The sequence below is a fragment of the Dermacentor andersoni genome, chromosome 5 (genome assembly GCF_023375885.2).
Source record: "Dermacentor andersoni chromosome 5, qqDerAnde1_hic_scaffold, whole genome shotgun sequence".
NCBI lineage: Eukaryota > Metazoa > Arthropoda > Arachnida > Ixodida > Ixodidae > Dermacentor > Dermacentor andersoni.
Window position 1 is genome coordinate 96,405,507 of NC_092818.1, and position 24,839 is coordinate 96,430,345.

At 47.2% G+C, this 24,839-nt stretch overlaps 1 protein-coding gene across 3 annotated transcripts in view; it reads right to left on the minus strand.

Annotated features, from left to right (window-relative positions):
- Nucleotides 1-24,429, minus strand: part of LOC126530925 (disintegrin and metalloproteinase domain-containing protein 10-like) — a 171,441-nt gene extending 147,012 nt beyond the window's left edge. The window contains exons 1-2 of one of the 3 annotated variants that reach the window (XM_050178252.3): nt 23,708-24,429; nt 21,215-21,697 (exon numbers count right to left, since the gene is read on the minus strand). In XM_050178252.3, coding sequence (XP_050034209.1) covers nt 21,215-21,293 — 79 coding nt within the window. In that variant the 5' untranslated portion in view covers nt 21,294-21,697; nt 23,708-24,429. Of the gene's footprint in view, nt 1-21,214; nt 21,698-22,175; nt 23,643-23,707 lie in introns of those variants that run through there. The other 2 variants (XM_055070865.2, XM_055070864.2) reach the window with 2 other exon arrangements.
- Between the last annotated feature and the right edge of the window lie 410 nt (nt 24,430-24,839).

The following is a 24,839-nucleotide window of genomic DNA, read 5'->3' on the forward strand; positions in this document are numbered from 1 at the left end:
CAGGATTCTCCGTTCAACGGGTCTATTGCTTGTTTTCTTTTTTTAATAGGAATCCGTGCACGTGCACCGCTTTGAGAGCAGCTGGTTCTTTTAGCGTTACATCGCCAGCGCAGGCTAGCGTATACAAGCTTCGCTTGTATACGCTAGCTGCGCTTTTAACAGCTGCCTCGCCTCACTGTCCTCGATCTCCCAGAGGAGGGGGAGAACAGTGTCGCCCGTCGGCGACAGCCAGAGCGTGCGTCCTCCCACAAACGCGACGCCTTCTGATAGTGGCTCGCCGAAAACGACCGCCGTAATTAATTATCCATCAGCGTCGATAAATGGCAGCCGAGCACCTCGCGCGTGCGAAACGCGAGAGCTTCATCAGTGGAAGGCTTGCGGGAATTCGCCGAGCGCCGGTCGTTAACACGGGACGTGCCGCTGTAGTGGGCGGCCGTCTCTGTTGAGGTACTACTGTACTGACTAGAGCTACTGTATAGGCGCCCTTTAGTATTGACTGGCAGGCAGCGCCGCGCTGCGGACGCCTTCTAGAGCGGCGGCGTGTCACCCGCCCCCTAGCGGGCACGCATCGTCCATATGTGCGCGTAACGTCAGAGGTCCCTGCATTCCATACACTGACGAGCGCCTAACGAATGGGTGTGTTGCTCGTGGCTAATCGTGGCTAACCTTTAACAACATGTATCGTTAGCACGCGTCTATTTAAGGAAAACGGAGCCGCTGTCATTGCACGCGGCCTGTGAGAACATTGCGCATCGGTAATTAGGGCGCTTCACAACACTCGCGGAAAGCGGAATGTCTGCGACCTCGCCTCGACAGCGCCTCCTCATAGCCATGGAGCTACGGGTTGTTTCCTCGTCGTTCCAGGGGCCGCGTGTTGAGTCTAGCGCTTTCGGGTATCCTTTCACCTTTGCGTGACGTCAAACGTCCAGCTTACAGCTCCAGGAGATATCAGACTCTTTTGGCACCTCCACTTCCCCTGGACTTATCCAGTCCAGGGAAATTCACCGCTATCCGCATTGAAAGTGATATTGCCGAAAGAGATTGATAGATATTTAAAACGGCCCTGCCTCTATCCATATCATACGCATGCAATTTCAATTTCTGTTCTTCCTGGCGTTCTTGTTACCATTATTTTCTCTCCTTGGGCAATTAAAGCTGAGGGAGTGCAGTTTACATAACCTTATGCTCACGAACCATCCATGTCTGAAGCACTGTGGCTCTAAGGTGAGTGGTAATGAAAGTTATGCTAAAGTCAACTAATTACGCCGATAATTGTTTAATGAATCAGTTGCTGATGTGAAACGTAATCTTAGCGGCTAATGCGCAACGTTATTTATTTAAGATATTTTAGTATTACGTATTTATTAGATTCCATGCCGATAAATTTGTTTCTTCAAGAAGCAGGACACAAAAGTCAAAGGTCGACTTAGATTCGAGGATTTGGCGCCATGTGGCTGTTTTATGCCGAGCAATCTGAAGTTTTTGTTCCTAACTTTGCGCCAGAATTCTGGCGTCGGTACTATCCAAACTTCAAAATAATAGTGCCACCTCACGGTCGCGTTAGAAATCGCAATGTAGCCAACAATAGCCAAAGCAAGCTACTGTCGTATACAGTCGCTGAAAGCTAGGCAAGAAAGTGTCATTGCGTTCGTAGCGGTCCGCAAGCGCACGTGTTGCACAGAACGTTAGTCGTGTTTTCTACTACCCAACCAACGTACTAGCACATAACAGGCGGTATCATTACGCTCTCAACGTGAATGACGATGAGTGACCAGTTGCATGCAGTAAGCTGCAGCAGATTCGTCGCTAGAGTTGCGTGTTTGAAATAAACGTCGTTTGAGACTTCAAAAGGTTAGTTTCTTTGTTTTTGTTTTCTTGCGGGAGAGGGGGGGGTACAACAATGGAGAATTTTTTTTTTTTTCTGGGTTTCGACTTTGGGTTGTGGCCTTAGAATCAGGATCGGCTTAGAGTCGAATAAGTACGGAGCACCACGTTGTTTTATACGTTTGTTTTATCGTTAGAAAAGTGTCTGTTAGTTCCGAATGACAACTTTGCAGGCATTGAACGAGTTAGATTGGCACAGGATAGCTTAAATGGATCGACTTAATATAGCCAAAGGATTATGACGATCCTTTGCTGAACATTACAGGCTCAACAGTGGCTAAAAACAAGTGTGAGCCAGTGAAACCACACGGTCCAGCATACGCACGTCGCAAAACCAACACACGTCTTTCAGTTGAAGGAAACGCAAAAAGAAGACTGCGGAATTATCTCCATCGTAATAGCATTGGCGGCATCAAGTCCCAGTAATCAGTACGTGTGTTCGAGTAGCAAAATTTCGCAATCGGATCACATACGAATACTGTGGAACTTCGTTAAGCGAAGTTGGAGCAGCCAGAATTACTTCGTTATATCCATTATTTCGTTATATCCAGTATTGCATGTACTTCACTATGAACATCTATGGTGATTTCAAGAGGCATTTCACTTACTTCGCATTATTCATTATTTGGTTACTTCCCGTTTATTATAACGAGCTTTCACTATATTCGAGAAAACGAAAAGCTCGGAATATCAAGTCAAATGCAGAATATTTTCGCATTGCTAAACAAATTGAAATGCAAAAGTATCGTGTATAAGACCTATTTATAGGATTTATTACATGTAATTCCAGTTGTAACTTGACTTTTTATCAGTTGAGTAGCGTGTAAATTAGAAACAACCAACACGTGCATCGCAGCTAGCATACCATAACAACGACAACATGATTATGTACAGCAACTGAACGCCACCGGTTGTTGGAAGAGTAAAGTGTACGTGTCAGGACACTTCTTTCAACGGGATGCAAACATGGTAGATTGTTTAAAAAGCAAACTGCTTTGCGTAATTCAAGAAAACGAATTCGTATACGATAGGCTACATAAAGGCGACGCGTTCTTACTGAATCAATGAAAGTTATTGAGCAGAAGTTGGCAACAATATGCGTTAGGTGAGCAGGTGCCTCTGTCAGGAACCGCGGCTCTCCTGCACCAAAATGATTCGCAATATTTCCTACTTCAGTCTTACTCCTTAAAGCCCCGGTAAGTGCCGTTGTCCCTTATCATTCGAAAAGAAGTGAATATTATACAACTTCAACATAGTGCATTCTTGAACTGAGTACATATTGAACAGCAAATGCCATTTTATTATTATTCGGAATTCCGAATACTCGCGCAACTCTAGTGACATGCAGCATCATCGAACTTATTTTATTGTGTTCGCCGTATCTCATGCAGAAACACGCTTCTTCAGTTCTAACGCACAAAATATATCCAGTTTTCTTCCTCATATGTCATCTCTATTGTCTTCACGTGGATTCTAAATCCTCCTGTCGGGTTTAAAAAGAAACCTATAAGTTTACGAAAGCGATAGCCTTACAAGTGCTACAAGCTTTGCAGCAGCCATCTTAAAGGAAAGCAGATACCGCCATGCGCAAAATCCATTGTAATAACGTGCCTTCTCGACGTATACATAGCTGGCTCCATTTTGAAAGCGATGGGAGAAAGAAAAGAAAGAGAAAGTGGCCCAAATATGCGCCTATAGTGTGAGGACATGGTTCAGCGGCTGCTCTCAGAAGCATAATACAATTACCGCCGCTTCTCGCGCGCAAGTTATTATCCAGCCCCGGCATTTTTTCGTGGAACGAGCATTGTATCGGGCCCGCAGCAAGGCCGAAACATTTTTTGCGCCGTCCTTCGATCCACCGGGTCACGTCGCTCGCAATCGCTGGCAAACGAAGCGAGCGAGACGAACAAAATGGCAAGAGGGGGGCACTCTATGGCGTACACGTTATCTGTTTTTACCCAATCAATGCGTACCGCGAACGTCAGCACATAACATGGGTACCTGAGTTTCATTACCGCGAATCAAAGTGCTATTCAAGATAAGAGAATCAAAATTTTATAAATTAATTTATTTATTTTTGTAAAAAAAGCAAAGGAGTCTCTTTTCAATATGAAATTGATTCTATTCGGCTATGACTCGTAGTTCTATTCTTCTTTTCCCTCGCAGTCTAGCAAGTTAGTAACAGTCAACGTAACAGCCCTTCGAGCTAGCTCATGATCGATGCCGATGTTCCTGCGTATACTCGTAGAATCAAATATCCTCCTGCCTTCCCGGGAACATTGTGCGCGTTGGATACTAAGCATTTTGACAGTAATGCCGTCTTGTTGGGTGAATACATTACAGGATAGACGTTGTCGATCTGATATTCTGTGTACTACAGCGAGGTTTTTCTAGTCTGTCTGTCTGTCTGTCTGTCTGTCTGTCTGTCTGTCTGTCTGTCTGTCTGTCTGTCTGTCTGTCTGTCTGTCTGTCTGTCTGTCTGTCTGTCTGTCTGTCTGTCTGTCTGTCTGTCTGTCTGTCTGTCTGTCTGTCTGTCTGTCTGTCTGTCTGTCTGTCTGTCTGTCTGTCTGTCTGTCTGTCTGTCTGTCTGTCTGTCTGTCTGTCTGTCTGTCTGTCCGTCCGTCCGTCCGTCCGTCCGTCCGTCCGTCCGTCCGTCCGTCCGTCCGTCCGTCCGTCCGTCCGTCCGTCCGTCCGTCCGTCCGTCCGTCCGTCCGTCCGTCCGTCCGTCCGTCCGTCCGTCCGTCCGTCCGTCCGTCCCTTTCTCTCTCGCAGACACATACAGGCTAAAGTGGGGTCATAAAACCCGTTGTAGGTCACCCGTTGTAGGCCATAAAACGAAACTGGCCGCTGCGTCTCGTCAGACGTGACGATGGTGAAAACGCTTCTCATTGTGTGTGTGCGGGGCGGGGGGGGGGGGGGGGGGGGAAAGTAGAAAATAGCGCATTTCGTTCTCAACCATTCATTTACGAAAATATTATTTCCGCGCACAGAGATGAGCGCAGTGCTCGAAGACTTAAAGAGGAAGAAGACGAACCCCAAGCTTGGTGCCTGGATAGATGTATGAATTTTATGAATGAATTAATTTATTTATTAAAACAATATTATTGTTAAGAGTTGGCGCTATAACTGCGGGAGTCGTCAGTCCAGTGCTACCGTTGAAACAGGTAGTTGCTAGTGGCATCAAGCTCAGTGCATCGTTCGGTGCTCGACAGATTCGGCACTACGGCTCAGTCGTGTTCTGTGAACGAAAAAAGAGTGGCATTGCTAATTTTCATAAGAAAGCAAAAAGCATCTGATAGTTTCCTCTAAAGCTCTATCTATCTATTTATTTATTTATTTATTTATTTATTTATTTATTTATTTCGAATTGTCCTGGGGCGTGGACTTGGTCTTGTACTTGAACAAAGAAATCTATCCAATACAGCTAAATGTACTGGGATGTGTTGCGGTCACAAGTGAAGAGGACTACGACTTTGCAACCAAATCCGCCCCAATAACAACAACATGCTCCTACTGCACAGAAATCACGGCGCCTTCTCAAAGAAAACAATGACTACAACCGGTCCGGCATGCGTTCCTTACTTCACACTCAAATACACCTGAAGAACCAAGTACAGTGCTAATGTGTCATGTGAACTTGTAACACGGAGGTTTGAACAACGTGTGTTCTGACGTATATAAAGAAAATGACGGTGTGTTGCCGTGGCGCGATCCCCCACTGTGGGTATTGCGCCACAACCACTCAAGACAACATCAACTACGACGACGGCAACCGGTAGCGCGTTTAGATCCCAGCCATGTTAATTTTCTCGTTTTAGTTTTCTCAATATGAACACAAAAATATTAACTTCGGATTGTAATATAATATAGCGTGAAAATCGATATTAGCTATTAGTAATAATTTAATATCACTTTTTTTTTAATTATAACATTCTATTTAAATATTCTTCCCTTCATACCTATACTGCCGCCGGGTTCATGGCCGATCCCAATGGGTTGAGCCAATTCCGTAGGCACCAAACCAAACCAAACCAAAACAAACCCAGCCAGTGCATCCCCTTTAAGCCTCAGGTTGCCATCTTCCTTTTTCGACCCTTCGTTTGCCATATAAGTATAGTGCGAATAGCTGTTCGTACGAAAGCGTTCTTTGCCAACACTCCTGGCAAAGTGCTGCCGTCCTGCATGTGATCTATTCGATCACACACAGGACGGCAGCACTTACGTAGGTAGCCAGGCGGCTGGCCTTGTTTTCTGCGGAATTTCTCGGTGATAAAAGAAACGATACCTATATGATCCACAGCGACAAATATACGTCATCAAGAGCACAATTTCTTTAATAATACAACATTTTATACGAACAGAATTTATTGATAGGAAAGACAGAGAGGTCGACCTGAGCTAGTGCGCTCTAGTCTGCTACTCTGCACTGGGGAAGATGGAAGGAGAGTGAAAGTATTGGGATGGATGATGATGATAAGAGAAGTGGTGAGTGCTTATGTACATGAGACAGTTGTCTCGCTAGAGCCGCTCGTCGAGCTTGGTGTCCTGCAGAAACTTCAACAATACTTTTGTTGCACGCATTGAAATTGCAGTATCAGGCCATGGGCCGAGGATAGCTTCCTCCGACAGTAGTTGTCTGCCAACGCTGGCTAGGAAACTGTCTAACGTCCTTCGCTCCAGCATATATGCTGGGCAGTCGCACAGTACGTGTTGCAGTGTTTCGGGCATCTGGCAGTGTTCACAATCAGGGCTGTTCGATTGGCCGATGAGGTGTGCGTAGCGACGGGTGAAAGCAACGTCGAGCCGAATCCTGTGTAGCAATGATGTTTTGCTCCGTGTAAGCTTCGGGGGCAAACAGAATTTACCGTCTGGGTCAATCATATGTAGACATCTGTGAATGTTGTCATAGTGGGCCCTGTAAGCCTTTGTAAGGTCCTGCATGAGTGCCTTGATCATGGTGTCAGGTCGCGAGTAGGCAATCCGTACTTCATCAGAGGAAGAGGAGGCCGATCTTGCCTCACTGTCAGCGAGATCATTGCCAAAAACACCACAATGGCTAGGCACCCATTGATAGGTGATCGTGTGGCCACTTAACTCGGCACTGTGATGAAGTTCGACGATTTCCAGCACGAGCAGATAGTATGGTCCTTTCTTTAAAAAGTATTTTAGCGCCTGTAGCGCTGATTTGGCATCGCACAATATCGTCCATTTATGGGGTGTCTGCGTTTTCATAAAACGGACAGCCTCCCGTATTCCCGCAAGTTCCGCAGCCGTAGATGTCGATTTGTGTTCTAATCGAAATCGTCGAGTAATTCCAAGTTGTGGGATTACAAATGCGGCTGTTGTGGCAGATGGCGTGACCGAACCATCGCTATATACTTGTACAGTCCCACTATATAATGTAAATATATGGGACAGGGTGAGCTGCTTCAAGCCAATGGAGGAAACGTGAGATTTCTTCATAATTCCGGGTATCTGAAGCCTCACTAGTGGTCTTGGCAATGTCCATGGAGGTGTCGCGGGGATGTCGGTGGCCTGGAATCTTGCAGGTATAATGCTTGCGTGACATGCAATAGCTTTAGAAAAAACACAGTCAAGGTTCGTGCTTGGAAGTGTTGACAGTGGATGGTGTGAGTGTCTGGTTAGCAGGCGAAGATAGATTCGCACAGGTTCACAAGACCTGTATATGTCGATTGGACAAGCCCGTGCTTCCGCTATTGTGCCCTTAGTTGACGTGCAGCGTGGCAAGCCAAGACATATCCAAGACATATCCTGAAGGCTCTCCAGCGTGCGTACACAAGATGACCCCATGTTAGATAACACAGGCATTCTGTAGCGTATGTAGCCCACAAGAAGTGCCTGGTACACTTGGAGCAAACTTCGCTCAGAGGGGCCCCATCTCAGTCCTGATATTACAAGAACGTGTATGAAGTTGGTCAGTTTAGCCCTAAGCGCAGTAACATGTTTGGTCCAAGAGAGACTGCAGTCTATTATCACGCCAAGGAATCTCTGGTGGGTGACTAAAGGGAGCGCCGTTCCGTCGACAACGATCGGATAATGTGACATTGATTTGCGCGTGAATGCCATGTCTGCACACTTAGTTGCTGAGAGTTGCAGGCCTCTACGGCTTAAGTACTTCGCCGTTATGGTAGCCGCACGTTGGAGCCTTGCACGCACTTGTGGACGTGTGACCCCAGATAACCAGATACAGATATCATCGGCGTACGTACTGATACGCGCTGTTTCAGGTAGCTCGTCTGCAAGGCCCACCAGTATGATATTGAACAATATTGGGCTAAGGACACCACCCTGCGGAACACCCCTGCGAACGTCATGTCTATCAGTCTCTACATCCGAAGTGGACATGAAAACGGTGCGGCCACTGAGGTTCGCTTCCGTAACCATTTCCTAACTATGCTTTCCTAACCATATTTCCATTGTGCCAAAGCCAACGGCCTATTTGAGATGACTGCGCCATGTTGATGATGATGATGATTGGCATACTATAACACATACCCGCGACGAAGGGTTAGCCAAGAAGCGGGCGCTACAAGTAAAATAGCTAATAAGGCATGAACAAATACAAGCCAGTACAATAGTTGTCACATTACGTAGCACAGGTGTGCGAGTCCACATGCGCGCAGCAGTTTCTTTTACGCCAAAGACGCAGGAATCAAATTGGTAAACTTATGGAACTTCATTAACCTCTTCACGAAAGCTTCGATTGCTTAACATAGATTCCAAAATGCGCGTTGTACCTGCATAATTGTCTTCCTAAACGGAATCGAATACGAATCAAATAGTGCCAGAAGCGAACCGAATCGTGCCAAATATCGAACTTCTCGGATAGCTTTCGAATAACGGATAGCTGTTCTCACCGTTAATGTAAAACGATGTTCACGTCCTAGTATATTCGTACCGTTAGGAAACTTCTGTGTTTGCGTAGCATATTACGAAGAATTGTTTATTGGAACGATAATAAATAAAGCTTTAGGAAATAAATAAGCAGTTTGTTGGGGACTCTTCGGTTAGTGCGAATGGTGGCGGCTTCACTGGAAAATTATGGCTCCCTGATCGACGAATTGCACGCTCCGCTACGCAACTCCTATACTAGTGTTTTATATCTACTACTATGGCTGTCCGGGTCAGATTTATCGCACGCTTGCCCAATATTAAGTTTGATCGGCCTGATTTGACGTTTTAACATATTCGAAAACTATCCGAAACATATTCGTGCTTACCAATAGTGATTATTTGATTCGAAGGCTGAATCGAATTTCACAACATTCGATTTGTTATTCGAACGTTTCGGTACTTCTGCACTGTTGTGTGATCCACAATCGCTCCTATAGTTTATTGTTCATGTACCAGTCTCAAAAGGTCCCAAATCGGCCTTGAGCGAAGGGGCCTGTTTTTTGTATGTCTTCGTCGAATTTACTTGTTTCCAATCTCGTCGAATAAATCAAATCAATTCGCACGCGCTTATGTATGTATGTATGCAAGCGGCTGTCAAGCATTGCATAACGCGTAAGAACCAGTGCATGTGCGGAACACGTCTAGCAGTTAGAACTGTCAGGACTATTTTGACTTGACTGAATTGAGCTTTATTTTCTTTTTCTTTTTTTTTCATTTGCATCGAAGCATATATGGGCTTCTTTTGGCGGGTCACTGAATACATGTGGACAGGAAGAAGCGCCGGAGCTTTTCTTGGCACAATAACCTGCTAGAAAGCACGTAAACGATGATATAACTAGGGGTCAAGTTTACGAAATCTCCGAGACCATGTCGTTACTCGTTGGTTTAGTTAGCTTGAAGTAGCGTGCCATCCATCAGCCTTTAGGATGTCGTAAAGCTTTGGCACGTAACTTGAAACAGCTAGCGAAAGAACCTTGACGACCTGGCGTTTAAGGAACAGCGCTGTGTTTATTTGTGTATTCCTTGCTCTGCCTGTGAGTCGAAACAAGGCCGATCACCGTCCAACTGCCAAAACAAACCGTATTCAGGGCGGTACGAGCACAGCGTTCGGAAACAAGGACTTTAGGATCCTCGAAAGTATTCCAAAGCGACTTGCTCAAATCGCAGCAAAGCAAATGGCAACGGTGCGACAGAAGACACGAAAGCGGAACGCTGGGCGTTGGTCACGAACGCATCAAACATTGATTTTCCTGTTTCGTTCTCGCGGTGTCCGTGGCGTATAGGCAATATAAGGCGAGATATAGATATCGACCATTGCCATCCTCTTCCGCATGTCGGAGAGTAATTCTTTCAGCCACGTTATACGATGAGGCGGGTGCACCGTGGTGCGTTGGGTCATCGACCTGTCCTGGGCACGCCCATAGCTCGATTCGGACAGGGTAGAGAAAGAAAGCCCGACAATCGCTCACACCGTCGACACCCATATCCGAGCCCTTTTTTTTTTATTCTACACTGTCTCATTCGTTGTCGTCGTAATGAAAAGCGCATGGGAGTCCTTTCATTTTTCTTGCGGCACGAATAGACAAGGGACGGCACGGCATGCCGGTATGGTATCACGTCTTTCCGCAGACGTCCCAGTGATAGCAGACGTAAAACAGAAGCACTGTTCGGCACGAGTCCAGGAAGAGTAGAGGCATATGTGTCAGCAGTGAAAGATGCGAGTTGTTTCTGAGCGGAGTAAACGACATCTGGACCAAAAAAAATATATATAACGAATGCATTGGAACCGCCTCGTGCACAAGGCGTTATTCAAGAGCTTCAAGAGCTCGTGGAACTGAAGTGACGTGGCTTTCTGCTTTACTTGACTGTATTGCGATAAACTGCACTCAGGGGCATGACAAGTTCTTTCGAGAAGGAAAGCAGGCAAGTATTATTGCATTGTATTGGTTCGCTTGGGGTAGGGTCGTTCTTACGCAGAACGAATGCGTTGAGGAAGCGGTATAAATTTCCGGCAGATAAGCTGTAACTACGCTACACCGGCAGGCAATTAAAAGTGGCCGAGAAAAAAGAAACAAAGGTAGAGAAACATCGCTCCATAAGTGGCTGTTTACAGAGTGGTTGGTTAAATAGTTTGGCCTTGGTATTTACAGTTTAGTTAAATTTGGCCTATACATTGTTGGCCTTGTTTGGAACGAAGATGAACTTGGGTCCGAGCAGTCTAAATTAAGTACCTCTTTTTAGCCAAACAACCCTGAAGGAATATGAAGGGAATATAATGCAATAGAAGATCCGCTTTGAGCAGGAGAAATTGGGCAAAGCGTGCGGCATATACAGTGCGTAAATAATGAAAAGTACTTTGCAGCGAATCGGTGTGCTGCATAATAACGATACATAAGACGAACAAATTAAGTGATCATTATTATTTCATTAATCATTTACAACGAATGACAATAATGTCGCCCACTGCAAAAAAAAAAAGCAACGCAGACTTTGACACTCGCAGTCTTTTAGCTCAAGGTCGAGATAATGAGCGGCGAAGACAAGCGACGCTAAATTGAGAGGGAAAACATCGCGGCGTCTGCTCAGCGCGAAAGAGAACGTGAACGTAGGCGAAGAAAAGACGGCACGAGCGCTGTTCTTCACCTGTGTCGGCGTTCTTTTTTGCACTGTAGACCCACATCGTGGAGTCGGACGAGCTCGCCCGAGATTCCACGCTTCCGTAGGAAACACATGTGACGATGCCTTCATGGTGGCGCTGATAATCTCGCTGCTATGGGAAAAAAAGATAAGCAGAGCTCTTCGAATCGAGCAGTGCCTATAGCACTGCGCCTAGCATCTATGTACGCGTATGCACCGGACGCTTTATTGATTGATTGATTGATTGATTGATTGATTGATTGATTGATTGATTGATTGATTGATTGATTGATTGATTGATTGATTGATTGATTGATTGATTGATTGATTGATTGATTGATTTATCCTGTCATTACACTGTAACATTGGGTTTATATGAGACGACATTTTTTGCCTTCTGCCCCAGTCGTCATGCGGCCGCCGTGACCCTTCGAACCTGCATTCTCGTGATCAGCGTATGCTTGTCTTCGATGTGTCAGTAATGAAAAGGGTAGGACAGAATCTTTACGAATTAATACGGACAGTTGGACAAGTTTGTAAGGAAATTATTTTTCCCATCCTTTCTTTAAAGCGAAAAGTCTAAAGACGAAAGAAGCAGGGAGAGGGGCACAACAATACAAACGCTAACTCTAAACTGGAAGCTTTAGTTAGAAGGGAAAGAAAAGTTTAGCTCACATGCCACAGGAAGGAGAACATATAAAAAAAAAAGGCATTCCCTTTCAAGTGACGCGAGGTCCTCCTCCTGCTTCGGAGAGATGGAAATTTCGCGCCGACTCAAAAATGATGAGCTAACTTCGAGACCAGGCACCCCCGCGGACCCAGAAGACACTGGGAGAAAAGAAAGGCGGAGGGAAGGCGCCGAATGCGCACAGGGCTCGCCGGACAGCGGGGCGTCGGTCCTCTCCGGCCGAAGCACAACGGCCGCTCTTGCGCAGTTTCTCGGACACGTACATGCATCACATCCCCGCGCATCGCACGCGACCCGCCACCGCGGCCGCACGCACAGCGACGAGAACGCGAACGCGGATGCTGGCGCGGCGGATCATTTATGCAGCGCGGTCGCCCCTAATAACGCATCCGCGCGCTGCTCCTGTACGTCCCCGCAGCCGCCGCTGCCGAATGGATAATCATGGCAAGCGAAAAGCGAGGGAGAGGAGGGGAGGGACGCACAGGGGTGGTGAGAAGAGAGAGACACAAGAACGCACTCGGGCTGGCGGTCCCCGTTTTGCACGCGTCCGACGCGGGGGTCACTAACGAGCAAGGGGAGGCTAACGAGCGACTCGAACGAGACGCGGCTGTGCGGAAATCAAGAGGAAGAAGCGAAGGCGACTGTGTGATTTCGCGATCGATGCACTAACTTCTAAGCTGCTGCTCTTAGTTTCTATTTGTTTTTCTATTTTGTTGTTGTTGTTGTTTATTTTATCAACGTGTTTTTCTATGCAGACGCGTTCGCGTTACCGTTCTTCCAAGCGACGAGCACGGTCTGGCACGTGGCATCCATTTGTCCTCAGCTGTAGATTTCATCAGATGTGATCTGCAGTTCTACGCAAAGATTTTTTTTTAGATCAAAGCTATCTATAACCCTGCCCGCAGCAAGCATCAGCTGACAGAGCGACTAGGACAAGGACACAGAGCATAGGACAGGCGCTTAGTTAACGTGCGTCTTGCCTCTCATGCATCGCCTATAGCTACAAATACCTCTAACCCGTAAGCGTTCGACAGTGGCATGATCGCATGACCATCAAGTGCTTGCTTCCCAACATATTACGTGCCGAACCTTGCTCTCTCGACGTCTATTTTTGTGAGTATTCGTCAGAATTAAGTCCTCGCCGTTCTGAGTGAACCGCTCGCCACTCACTCGAAACTGGTTTACATCGGCCAAACCTGCTTCAACAGTTGGGTACAGTACCTAACTATATAGGCGGAAAGCTTCAATTATTCTGGAAGGAGGGAGGGGGGGGGGGGCACTACCAGATTTTCAAACCCCATATATATATATATATATATATATATATATATATATATATATATATATATATATATATATATATATATATATATATATATATATATATATATATATATATATATATACACACACCTCGCAGAATTATTCACTGCAGTGACGGCCCTATATGAGTACATATAAGACCTCACAGCAGGAGACAGTTCTATTTCAGAGCCCGAGTCCTCTCGCACCACGAAGGATCTGGCGTCTCTCGGTGTTGTAATCTTCCTTCGTGTAATTGTCGCATACTTCGCTATCACTAAAACTGCTTAGCCTCTCCGGGAAAACTCTTCTTTTTTTTTTTTTGTTACAGTGAGTTCTAGTATAAGCTCTGCTGCGTATGACTGCTGTTCATTCTGATTTCAAATGAATCCGGCTTGAACTCATTTCGGTTATTAAGTAAATTACGCAGGGTGTCCCAACTGTCATGCACCAAGTCTTTCAATAAGAGCCATTGCGTTACTCGAAGAAAACCTAGTGCTCATTGTTTCAAGTACAGTGGAGTAGATGCCAGTAATTCTTTCGTTACTGAGATTTATTCAAATAATTGTCATTAATTATCTAACTCGATAAGTATTGTCCTAGTTATCAAAGTGTCAATGAGGAATTCACAGGCAGCGGCTAATGATATATAACTGTGGTGTTTTCAGCAACGCACTAATGGCGTACTAATTTTTTTGCCGGCTGGTAAACAAACCCAACTAAATATAAAAAATATCACGTGTCTGCTCGCTCACCCGCATTATAAAGCAGCGCCCTCAAATAAGCTGATTGAAAGCAACTGATGTGCCTGTCGCAAACCCGAAGAGACAGCGCATCACCTTGATAATGTTGCCGAAAGAGCACCAACAGCAGCTTTTGCGCCTACGCAGCTATTCCTTCCTCTCATTTCTAAGTCACAATTATTATCCGTCTCTCAAGGCCTACTGATCACATTGATGTCAAAAGCCCCTTCATAACGCAGCTAAAGCGCCGCTCTGACTACGCACGAAACGCGAAAGGCAATGAAACAGACACAAAATGTTTCAAAATCCCGGCTCTGCTCGCACTGCATCGAAAGAGTGTGCGCGCAGCCATATGGCTACATTTCGCGCCAGAAACTTGCTTCAGACCAAAGCCAAATTAGAATGACGGTTTTACTTTTCATAAGAGTGTATACCTGCTGCAAAAACAAGCTCCTGGCAAAAAAAAAAAACCAAATAAACAGAATTCGAAGTGACCCACGTGTAGAGGAAATGCAAAACCGATGCGTTCCAGAAAGTAAATGTACCACTTCTAAATGCGCCGAATTGGCAATCGGGACGTCTGCACTAAAAACAACAGAAAAAGAAAACCATCAGATTTCAGTGCGTCCCGTATTATCTGAATTCGTAAACGCCGTTAAACACCTGCTGCTGCCTAGAGGGCGTGTTCGAGTAGGTGCCCTTCTGCAGCTACGCAGTACTGATTCCGCTTTATCACATCTTCAGTGGCTTTCTTGATGACGGATGCTGAAATTATACGGCAGACATCCGTTATCCTTGCCTTGAGCTCACATTACTTCGTCGTCTTGATCATGTCAACTAGATATTCCACATAACCCAAAAGAAATAGATCGAGTGGAGAGAAGTCAGGTGACCTAGCCGGCCAATTTACAGGCCCGTGCCTTTCAATCTATTGCACATGAAAAGTCGCATCCAGCCAGTTTCGTGCTCGGCTGCTGCTGTGTGCTAGTGCTCCATCTTGCTGATACCACAGAAGTGGAAGGCGTGACAGCGGGACTTCGCCGAGAAACTCCTCCACCACTCCATCAAGGATTTAGTTCACCTAACGCTGTCCAGTGAGTGTGTGATCGAAGAATATTGGACCGATTATAGCACCGGCGTAAATTCCGCACCACACATTGAACGCCCATTGGTACTGGTGCCGAGTGCGCTTTACCCAGCGTGGAATGGAGTCACTGCAAGAGTGTGCATTATGTAAATTTACCTGGACGTGTCTGCGAAAATTGGCTTCATCTGTGCACATGATGTTGCTCAAAATGTCTGGTGGCTCATCGGATCTTGTGAGGACCCAATTCGAGAAATATAAGCGAATCTGTAGGTCCCTATCTTCCAAGCATTGGAGCACGTTAAGGCCGTACGGGTGAAAGGCCGAGTCATTTAAATACTGCAAACTGATGACTTAGAAATTGATATCTGGGCGGCCATGTCCCGCACGCTAGCATGAGGGTTTGAGTCCATAAATGCTACAGCATTCGTGCGTGGACTAAGGCTCAAAGATGGAGTCCTCCGCCGCTGTTTCTGGAAGGAAGGAAGGAAGGAAAACTTTATGTGGTCCTGCAAGTAGTGATAATTAATCACTAAGCGGGCCGCTCCCACGTTGGGACCGGAAGGCCAAGCCTCACGGCCACATCGTGAGCCTGCTGGACAGCCCAGAATTGTTCATCCAGGTCCGGGCTGCGAAGTGCAGCCTCCCACCTGGACGCATCCTTGATCGCCGAGTCTTCAATTCTTTCGCAAGACCAGAGCATGTGTTCGAGCGAGGCTAAAGCACCACAATCTTGGCAAAAAGGCTCTGTATACGTCTCTGGATAAAACATGTTTAGTCTCCGTGGGCAAGGATAAGTACCAGTCTGTAGTAAGCGTAATGTAAGTGCCTGAGCCCTGTTTAGTTTAGGATGCGGCAAACTGTAAACCCTGCGATTAAGAAGGTAATACTTCGTGATTTCATTGTATGTGGAAGGGGAGTCTCTATTCTCGGGGAGTACCGCCACGCCGTTGCGCGGGGCAGAGCGGAGGGTAAGATCTCGCGCTGCTACCGGTTTTTTTCAGGTTTTCATAATTTCTCATTATATTTAGTAAAGCAATGAAGGGGGCTAGTTGGTGAACTTTCATGGTTATATTGCACTTAGTTTTACACTGACGACATTAAGTGAAGGACGGGACGTGGACGTACGTGGCTGATTATAGTCGATGCGTTAGGTCTGCCGCCACACTTCCATGACTGATATGTTTGCGGTCTTCCAGTTGTCATTTGCAGCTCCCAAGGCAAGTATCATGTTTTCCTTCTGCTCATTAGAGTAAGACATGGCAACTGGGCCGAAACAAAATGCAGCTCTAAACCTATGCACTGACGTTGTCGATTTGCTTTTGTGATGGTAGGTTTTGTGGCAGAAGAAAGAAGAAGAACCATCCGTGCACTTAATCTACGCTAAGACAACAGCTATCACAGCTTGTTTCCAACTAACACCAAACGCGACGTGTTAATTCAACCGGGGCGCGGCAGATAAGGCATTACTAGCTCGATCATGATGTTTTACTTCATTTCCTTTACTTTGTTCTGACTAACTCAGAGAGAGCCTGTTCGAGGTCATTGTTTTATGGTGCAGGTGGGAGCGCAGTCACGTGGTATTCTTCATATTTCGTGGGGTTTATTTATCAGTCGAAAAAATTAGTACGCAATTAGTACGTCGCTGAAAATACCGCAGTCAGATGTGCGTACCTTGGCTCCGCCTACAAATTCCTCACTGACACTTTGATAATTAGGATAGTGCGCCTCGAAGTAGATAACTACAATTACCTAAATAACTCTCAGTAATGAAAAAGTTACTGGCGGCTACTCCACTGTATTGGAAACAATATGCAATAGGTTTCCTTCGAGTAACGCAATTGTTCTTTTTTTTTTTAATCTTTGTGCATCATAGTTAGTTGGGACATCGTGTATATATTTATGACCTCTGCATGCAAGTGACGATATTTCTATCGCTAATAAATGTTGGAACTTACTGAACGAGTCTTTTTTTTTTTTTCATTAGTCGTTAGCATTGCTTATTAGAAAGAGAAGCAATACTGAAACATATCATTCACGTGCACTTCACACGCCGTTGATAGTAGAATGTACCGAAGGGGTCACTGAAGTCTGCAGGGTTTTTTCAGGGTCAAAAAAGCACGCAAAGCAATTTGAAGTAAAGTGAACATACAGCAACATATTCATTTTCTAGGCATAGGCTTATCCATACCTTTAGAAATAATTGCCAACTGGCTACCTTCTCCTCTTTCAAAATTATAATAAATTTTGCCCTGCGTATATATTTAAATAAATTGTGCATGTGCAGGGTGTTTACAGTGCAAATTTAAAGCAATGTTGAAGTGAAAAATACGGATGACGCAGCCGCCGCTGATGCGTTTAATGTACTTGCCATCATATTGTCAGGATCTAAGAAATAAAGCGAAATTATAAATTAAAGCCATGCACATCCACGCCAATAACGATGCAGTAAGTTATTAGCCCCAATAAATTTTTTGATGGAAAGGCAGAGATCAATGAAAAGAAACCTCAAATGATGTGGGTGAAAAAACTCTGGTAACGACATTTTAGGTGTGCGTGTCTGGAGGTGAGGGCAGGGGGATGGGCTTCGGCATCACCGCGGGGGAGGGGTCTCTGCCGCCCCCCCCCCCTCCAGGAAAACTCCGGAGGGGACTCGGGCCACGGAGCCCGCTCCCCCTCCCTCCCTGTAGTCGGCGCCTATGCCTCCTGGGGCATTGTTAAAGCAGCTCATTCTGATCTCGCCGTTGATATAGTCAACTCAACGTGCGGCGTCTTTGAACGATGTAATGTGACAGAGCTGTTGTCTCACCAAACGATAAGTATGGATGTGGCGTTCGCGCTTCCTTTGTACGCCTGCAGTTTCTCGGCACACATTCAAAACACAGCCCGGGTGCTTCAACTGTCGACTATGAGATCATGAGCGTCGGCAAGTCTACAGCGCGGAGAGGTCAGAAAGTGTCATGTTCTAGCTGTAACCTTCTGAAGCGCACCTGGGATAGTTTAATTAATTTCTATGTTGCGTGCTGTGGTGTGTTCTATGCAAGTTGCGTGTCTGTGCGTATCAATTCTATCATCATTCCCACCTGGAATACCACGCCAGGCTTCCCACCAGGCAATCCTCTCCAGGATTCACCAAATATTTCCTCTCTCTCTCTCACACACACACACCTTTCACGCGACACGGCTTAAAGACTCCAAAATTGCTTTCATGTCTGCGAGCCATACTTTGTACATTGTTCTTGTCAACGCAGAGAGTTCTGGACTCAGCGAGTGCTCGGTATTTTTGTATCAGAGGCAGCTCATCGAGATACTTTAATAAGGTCTCCAGGGAGCCCCGAAGGTTATACAGAAGCACAAGTGACCTGTCCTTGACGCAAGGTCTTCTTGGCAGTGACTTTCGCGCCTCGTGTATAGTAGAGTTTATAATGACATTTGCTTCGGCTACGTAATGAAGTTGCGGCGGAGGCCAGTAAATAGCTGACTATCACAAAATAACCAATTGCTATTTTTAACATAACTTCTCATTTGATGACTGCCATTACTTTCGCGGCAGGTCCACTTTGTAAGAATCTTGAGGGTACGCGCAGTTACCATATAATATTTTTCAAACTCTGTCATAAACATGTTGGTCTTCAAGTTCGCTTTGTCTGGGGAATTGCGCAGGAAAGTTATGCCAAGGTTTGTTTGAAAGCTCCAAGGAGTACAGACGCGTCCACTGTGCGGTGTTTATGGATAAAGGCAAACTTAAACAGATCGGCTCGTGCTGGGACCTTGGAAGGCCAGCAGAAGTGCGCTTCTTGCTGCGATTTCCTCCCCCATGCATAACAGCCGTCGCCACGGCGAGGTATATAAGAGCCCGTAGTCTGGGTGGTTGGGCGCTGTGACATGATCAGTGGCATATTTGACAGTCGTAGCTGCTGTGGGCTGAATTCCCCAGTTAACGGTGTCCAAATTCGTGTAAAGCCTCATGCATCAACAGGTGAAGCTGTATTCGAGCTCCCATGGGCTAATAAAGCATGTTGTAACATATATATATATACACGCAGAAAGTTGTTCTATAAGTCAGTTTTACTGCATATTACACAGAGATTAGATATGCTTGAATCAGAAGAAGTATGGATGTATTTAGGTACGACAGCGGCATTTGTACCGCATGCTGCTCGCAATGACTGCGCATGCGTGGAAGCAGAGGAAAGTGTAGAAGGGTAATGACGGAGGAGAGATAATTATGGTTAATAAACAAAAGGACAGAAAGAACACGAGTAAAAATAAGCTTGTCTGACGACGTTTGCCCTTAGCTCCTGTAGAGAACAACAATGTTAATAACACAATCCTCTTGTGAGTGTGCATACGACGTGTTAAGGAATTCACATCAAGATAATCGCTAACTGCCTCAACGAATAAAGAATGAGTTAATAACACAGGGAGACTGTCGGCCATCTCCCCACGCCTTCTCTACGATGACAGCGCAAGTAGCTCACAACTCCCGACGCTATCAGGAACCTCGAGTGGCTCAATATGATTCGACATATCAGCCCATTGGCAAAGCAGCATACGGGTGAGGACTGCTCATTTGTGTCCTTTGATGTTTCACATAACAACGAAGTATCGGCAAACGCGTGAAAAGTGGTGTGCCGTGCATAAGTATGACGTATACACACAATACTCTAGAACGTGCAAGCAGTGATCTGCTCCATGTGCGACGCATGACGACGAACGGACGAAAAGTTCGGAGCAAGTTGTGAGGTCACCACTACACACAACCCGCTGCAGGCATTGACGGCGTACGTGGGCGAATAGCCTCGAACGCGAAGGAGTATACGCGGAACGAAGAACAAACGCACAGATGACACCAACGCGAAGGACCATAAATCGACGCGAGAAACGATGCCACGTGCAGAAACGACTATAGGTGCGCCCTTTACGCACCCTTATAAAAGTCTGTTTCGCCGAACTGTAGAAGATTCATAGAAAATTCTCTAACATAACTTTACGTCGTCTAGAGGCCGTATATGTAGCCTGTTCAACAGACAGCTTACAGACTTTTGGTCTGACAAACATTCAGACGACTACTGCCTGTAGGCACCATATTGAGAAATCCTAAATCTATAGAACGTCCGACACAATAAAATACTTGATACAATGTCCAAGGATAGTCTACTTATTGTCCTAGTCTATTCTATGAAGCCACGAAATGAAAACGTTGATGACGAAGTAAGTGAGCATAAGTCATTAGAAAGTGAGCACGAAGAAACCATTCTGGTTCGAAAGCCGTGAGGCGCTCCGTACAACATAGATAACAGCGACACCATACATACATACATATATATTGATGAATAAGCTGTAAAAGAATGCACCTTTGCACTCTAAGGGTTCATTGGTCGTTTTCGAGTACTCTGGGGTGCTCTTGTGGTGTGGTTTATACATTCGGATGGCCGAAATTGAGCGCTCGGAACACACATTCACTTGGTTTGTATATAGCACAGAGCGCCGCGACCCAACACAGAGCAGTCGGAGGCGCTCTCACAGAGTACTGAGCGTGACCGAGATACGAGAGAATTCCGATCACGCGCCTGAAGAGCCGAACGTTCGCCTCGGGCAAGTTCCCTCTGTCTCCAACGTCGAGAAGCCTCCGCATCGCTGTAAAACAAGTCGGATTGTGGTAGGATCCCAGTCGAATGTACCATATAAGCCCGGGGCAACTCGCCACTGCAGCGAAATTTGTGTTTCCTTGTTTCCCAGGTGCATCTCGGCTACTACATTATGCCTATATGAAAGTTCTTCTTGGTGTTAGCACTTGATATGCGTTACATCGTTTAAGTTGGGTGTTGCAACCAGACTTCAGCGGTTGCCTGTCCGACGGACGAGCACTATGTGGTTCAAACCACCCAGCAAATTCAGTTTTTCTTTTTAGATCGAGGCAATGAAAAATGGTATGAATTGACCCGAAGAGACACTCACCGGAGCAGACGGGGCAGGAGCCGAGGAGGCAGACGAGAACTGCGCCGCTGAGCAACAGCCTCCCCGGAAAGCGGCGCATGGTCCGCCGCTCAGCACATCGCCGCACAGAGTCCGCACGCGAGCGCGCAGCCGGGCGACGGGCTGACGAGGTTCGGGGCTCGACTACCGCCGACGGCGACGCGAGGACGGCGGCACATCCCCGGTCCCGTGCTACCGGCACCGCCGGCGGCAACCTCGCGCTGCCGCCACCGGCATCTCCCTGAGACGGCACTCCGGACGGCGAAGGCACCCTGCCGCCGAGGAGGAGGTCGCCTGTTGGGCCCGAGCTGCGACCGCGGCTCTGCGATCGGCCGCCACCACTGGGCGAGACGTGCCCGTTTTTCAGGGCAGCGACGACTAGGAGACGACGCCTCGAACAACTAGTCTACTCGAGGAGCTCCGTCCTCCGGGCACCATGGGGGAACCGTCAAGGCGGAAGCGTGTCTGCGAGAGATGGGATGGGACATGAACCAAAGGTAACGTTGAATTCGGGGGACCCTTTCTCAACAAGCGCCATTTGGAGGGCGCGGCGATTTCGTTCCTTGGTATTCAGTGTAACCTGTACATCACAGAATCAAAGACGAGATATTTGGAGCTAGAAGAGTTTGTGGAAAGTAGACGTGATTATGCTAATTGACTACATCGTAAGAAAAGGCATGCAGATAATAAGGAAAACATGCTGCAACGTTGTGGATAAAATGGCCGTTTCTAGACTTCGATGTTGCTAAGGTAATTTGGTCTCATATTTCTGTTCTACGGCAGGGAATTGCATGACACGTCTTTACACGTGGTCACCTGCTATAGCAAAGTCGCCAAACAGTACACGCGAAACTGCAAAATATTGTCTGACAGATGAAATTCGGTTAATAGGTCAAGTAAAAGCTGCCCAGCTTACGAGAAGAAAGCCCCAAAAGGCACTAACCAAACGCTCCTGGCGTCTAGTAGCAGTCACTAACCGGGTCACTGTTCCAGTCCTTGCTGCGTTCACCGAGCGGTGTGGGCTGCGCGACCACTGCGTTTCGGCGATATCCCAGTGAAACCCGAACACAAGCACAACAGAATCGCCGTAACCTTCACCGACGCAGTCTTGAGAGGGGCCGCAAGAACGCGCGGTGTTACAGAGAAGAGCGTCCAAAATGGGTGCCGCCACACGGTGGAGGAGCTCTCTCGTCAGCTGGCTCGCCGAACGACATCTGGCGAAGGCCACCCAGCGCGGCGCGGTGCGGACTGCTACGAGCACTACCAGCTGGTCCGGGGTGGCGAGTGTTCGTAGTGGGCGGTGGTGGTGGCAGGCGCTCTCGGAGCTGAGCGGTGTGGACGCGACGGTGACGACAAAACACGACTCTTTATATATGCGTGCTGGCTACGGGGACACGAGATATATGTCAGCGCGGGGGCGCGCGTATAGGCCCTTCTGCGCCACAGCGCCGCGTGGCTCTGTCTTGTAAAGATCGACAGTCAGATGTGAAACCGTTCTATCGAACGGACCGTGCCCAATGCGCGGCGCGGAGGGATGGAGCCACTGCCGCCAGCACCTGCGCGACGCCGGCGGCGCTCGATCCCCGGCTTCGCAAGAGCGCGATGCCTGCTTCTTTTCCCAGCGGCCAACGAGCGATACGCGCTGTTCGAGAAAAACCGTGCGTGCGCGCGCGCGCTAGCGAGCTACAGCGGGCGTTCGCTTTTTTTTTCTTTTTTTTTGTTTATCTGTTGCCTCGAGCGAATTGCCCGCGCGTTCACCCAGCCCCCTCAGTCGGAACCCCTCGGCCGACCAAGGCAGCGCGAAGGCGAACATCGAGAGATGCGCGTTCGCTGTTTGTTCTTTTCCTCTTCCTCATCGAGCTTTCTTCGCTCACTCAAGTACCACTGCACGGCCGCGGCCGAAAAGTGGTTTGGGTGCTCGCGAGAAGCGCCTCCTTCTTCCTTCACTCCGCTGCGTTCATAAAAAACTTAACGGCTTCGCGAAGCTTGCGCGACATTGACTGCATTAAGAGTTTTCTTCGCAACCAGCAGTTAACGCGAGAGTTCGTTCCTCTTCCCAAAACGCCCTCGCAGCAGCGTGAGCGCACTGCAGCTGTGGCTTCACCGCACGCAAGCGGGTCATGGGTGAAGGCATGCTTCAGTGATGGCTCTGCACTGTAAACACAAGGACACCGGCGATTTCGCTGGTCCGCTTTAAGGCGAACATGTTGAGTCAAGGCGGACGCAAACTCCGTGGCTTTTGTTTCACACTGACCAATACGAGGGCGGACTTTGGATGTAGATGCGAAAATTATGTGTGAGCCCAGCGGAGAATGTGTTGATACACCTGCTTTCCTATTTCCCTGAAGGCAGGCACTTTCGGAAGCACCCGGGCAGGGCGTCGACAGCGGCTGCGCTTGTTCAGGCGATAAACAGGAACGGCGGATGAAAGCAGAAGCGTGGGGATGCTTACAGAGGATGTCTGAACGCTCTTACCATGAAAGAGGCCCTCCTGTAGGGATGTTTCCTTGCAAGACGCGGGCGGTTAGCGACAGCAGCTTCAGAGGAGGACGCAGGCAGAAGGAAAAGAAGTGGAGGAGGCTTCATTTTTACTTCGTGTTTACGGCGGTAGGTGCCGCTAGTTGTCAAGAAAGCGCGCTCTCGCAGAATCGCCCAGAGGACGAGATGTAACGAGTGCGGCGAGCTTGGGAGGCGTGGCTGTCAGGAGTGGTGGCAGATTTCGAATACGATGTAGCGCTTGTCGTGGAATCTGTCTTTGTTCTTTCTTTCTTTTTTTTTTTTTGTTGGTCCGTTGACAGAACTGAGTACAAACGTTTTGCAAATCTCGAAGCTTCCAGCCGGATTCTTGGCAATCTAAGCATCCGCATGAGGCCAGAACAGCAATGTGAGTGCGTTTGTAGCTTCGCGCGCGTGCTTTTTGAGACTGACACAAAGCATAGGTAAAGACGTGCGTCGTCAGACCCTTTTGCTCACCTGTCTTAGTGCATTTCTTGTTATTATTCGCTACTTCGATAAGATTTTTGCTACCTGTGACGGAGCTGGATGTGTTGGTGATGTCAATTTGAAAACGAAATATTGCAAATGCTATACGAAACCAAAAGTTCTCTGCCGATGATTTAGTGTTTCACATTAAGCATTTTGAAAGTTTTATGCAATCTTCCTAGTCGATTTGATTCTCATAGCGCGGTCGCTGGCGAAAATCCGAAGTTTTTGTCGTCCCACGCCTACGTCTTCTCGTTTTGTCCTGGAAATGCAGGTATGGCGTGAATTCGTAGGAGTACGTACGTTTTCACTGTGCTTCACTTGTTTGTGTTGTGCGGTGATGGAGGCATACATAAAACTGGTCCTTGCTAGGATAACTACAACAGCGCAAGCCAATAAGAAGCCGCATTCGGCGACTTGTTATTAAATGGGCGAAGGTACAGAAGTTACCGCGTTCCGAACTGCAAAGCCACGCACTCGAGTGCTCGCGGGCCCGACGCCACATACCTTAACGGCGATATTAGGCGACTGCGCCTGGAAGCACCATTGCGCTATCTCACAAGTGTCATGTCGCTTCCCCATTCGTTATCGCATTTTGCGCGCTTTGTGAACATGGCACTACTGA